This window comes from Myotis davidii, unplaced genomic scaffold (genome assembly GCF_000327345.1).
Source record: "Myotis davidii unplaced genomic scaffold, ASM32734v1 scaffold31, whole genome shotgun sequence".
Lineage (NCBI taxonomy): Eukaryota > Metazoa > Chordata > Mammalia > Chiroptera > Vespertilionidae > Myotis > Myotis davidii.
The window spans coordinates 3,114,605-3,115,991 of NW_006283639.1; the positions used below are offsets into that span (position 1 = coordinate 3,114,605).

The 1,387-nt window shown below is 38.4% G+C and overlaps 1 protein-coding gene across 5 annotated transcripts in view; it reads right to left on the minus strand.

The window, feature by feature from the left end:
* The window catches only part of CENPC (centromere protein C), a 64,830-nt gene that overhangs the window by 13,566 nt on the left and 49,877 nt on the right, over window positions 1-1,387 (minus strand). For 4 of the 5 annotated variants that reach the window (XM_006753861.2, XM_015565835.1, XM_015565829.1 and 1 more), the window contains one exon: window positions 619-747. The exons of the other annotated variant lie outside the window; for it this stretch is intronic. In XM_006753861.2, the coding sequence (XP_006753924.1) occupies window positions 619-747 (129 nt within the window). The remainder of the gene's footprint in view (window positions 1-618; window positions 748-1,387) is intronic. 5 annotated transcript variants of the gene reach the window in all.

The following is a 1,387-nucleotide window of genomic DNA, read 5'->3' on the forward strand; positions in this document are numbered from 1 at the left end:
GCTCAGTGGATAGAGCGTCGGCCTGCGGACTGAAAGGTCCCAGGTTCGATTCCGGTCAAGGGCGTGTACCTGGGTTGCGGGCACATCCCCAGTGGGGAGTGTGCAGGAGGCAACTGATCGATGTTTCTAACTCTCTCTCTCTCTCTCTCCCTTCCTCTCTGTAAAAAGTCAATAAAAAATATTTTTTTAAAAAAAGAAAAATACATTAAAGAATCTAAAAATTAAAAAAAATTAAATAAGTTTAGTTTTAAAATTTGGGGGTGGGGGAACAGAGGACATTAAAAAGTGAATTTACCCTCCCTGGCCACTGTGGTTCAGTTGGTTGGGTGTCTCCCTGTGCACAGAAAGGTTGCAAGCTCGATTCCCAATCAGAGCACGTGCCCAACTTGCCGGCTCAATCGCCAGTAGAGGGCATGTAGAAGGCAGCCAGTTGCTGTTTCACTCTTACATTGATGTTTCTTTCTCTCCCTTCCTTCCTCTATAAAAACCAATAAAAACTGATTTACCCTAACACCTGAAGTTTTCATAGGTAATTTCAAAATTAAAAAAAAAGATACTTTTCAAAGCACTGTTATTTATAAAATAATCTAAACATTATTTTCAGAAATAAGTTCATACTTCTTTCATCGTTATCAAGACAGATCCTTTTCCTATTAACTATCTGCTTGGCTTTTTTCGTATCTCCTTTTGCCTTTCTTTTAGACGATACTGTTTCGGGAGACAATATTCCACCGATCACAAATCCTCCTGAAATTTAATAACAAAAAAAAGATAAAAGTATTATACCTGGGAAAGTGAAAACTTTGAATCAGAACTCTTTATTACAGCAAGTTCTTTACAAAGTACAACAGAATATATTGTTATTCCTATATTCTATAACTAGTACTTCAAATAACATAAATACCAACCCATTTCACTAATGTCTCTACTATCCTAAATCTGGAAAACACTAATTAAATGATTAAATGGAAAAAAAATTATTAAATGACCTCTGTTGCTTAAAAACAATAGTCATCAGTGAAGGTTTATAACAAACAAAAGGCAGCAATGAAATAATTATAGAAATCCACATCTGAGTTTAGTTCTTTGACTTTAGATTTATCCATCAAAGAGAAGAAATAACTGCAGGATAACACTGACTATACTTTCATGTCCGCCCTCTACCATTGCTGTAGAAATATATGATGATGAAATGGAATCCTATCTAATAAAAGAGTAATATGTAAATTAACCATCACTCTGACACAAAGATGATGTTGCCCATAGCCACAAGCTGGAAGTGCCCAGTACTCTCAGTCCTGCTGGAGTGCTCCAGTCCCAGGGGGTGGCCACTGAGGGGGCAGGGCCTGCCTGCTTGGCCGTCGCCGTGGCAACCCGGGACCGGCCA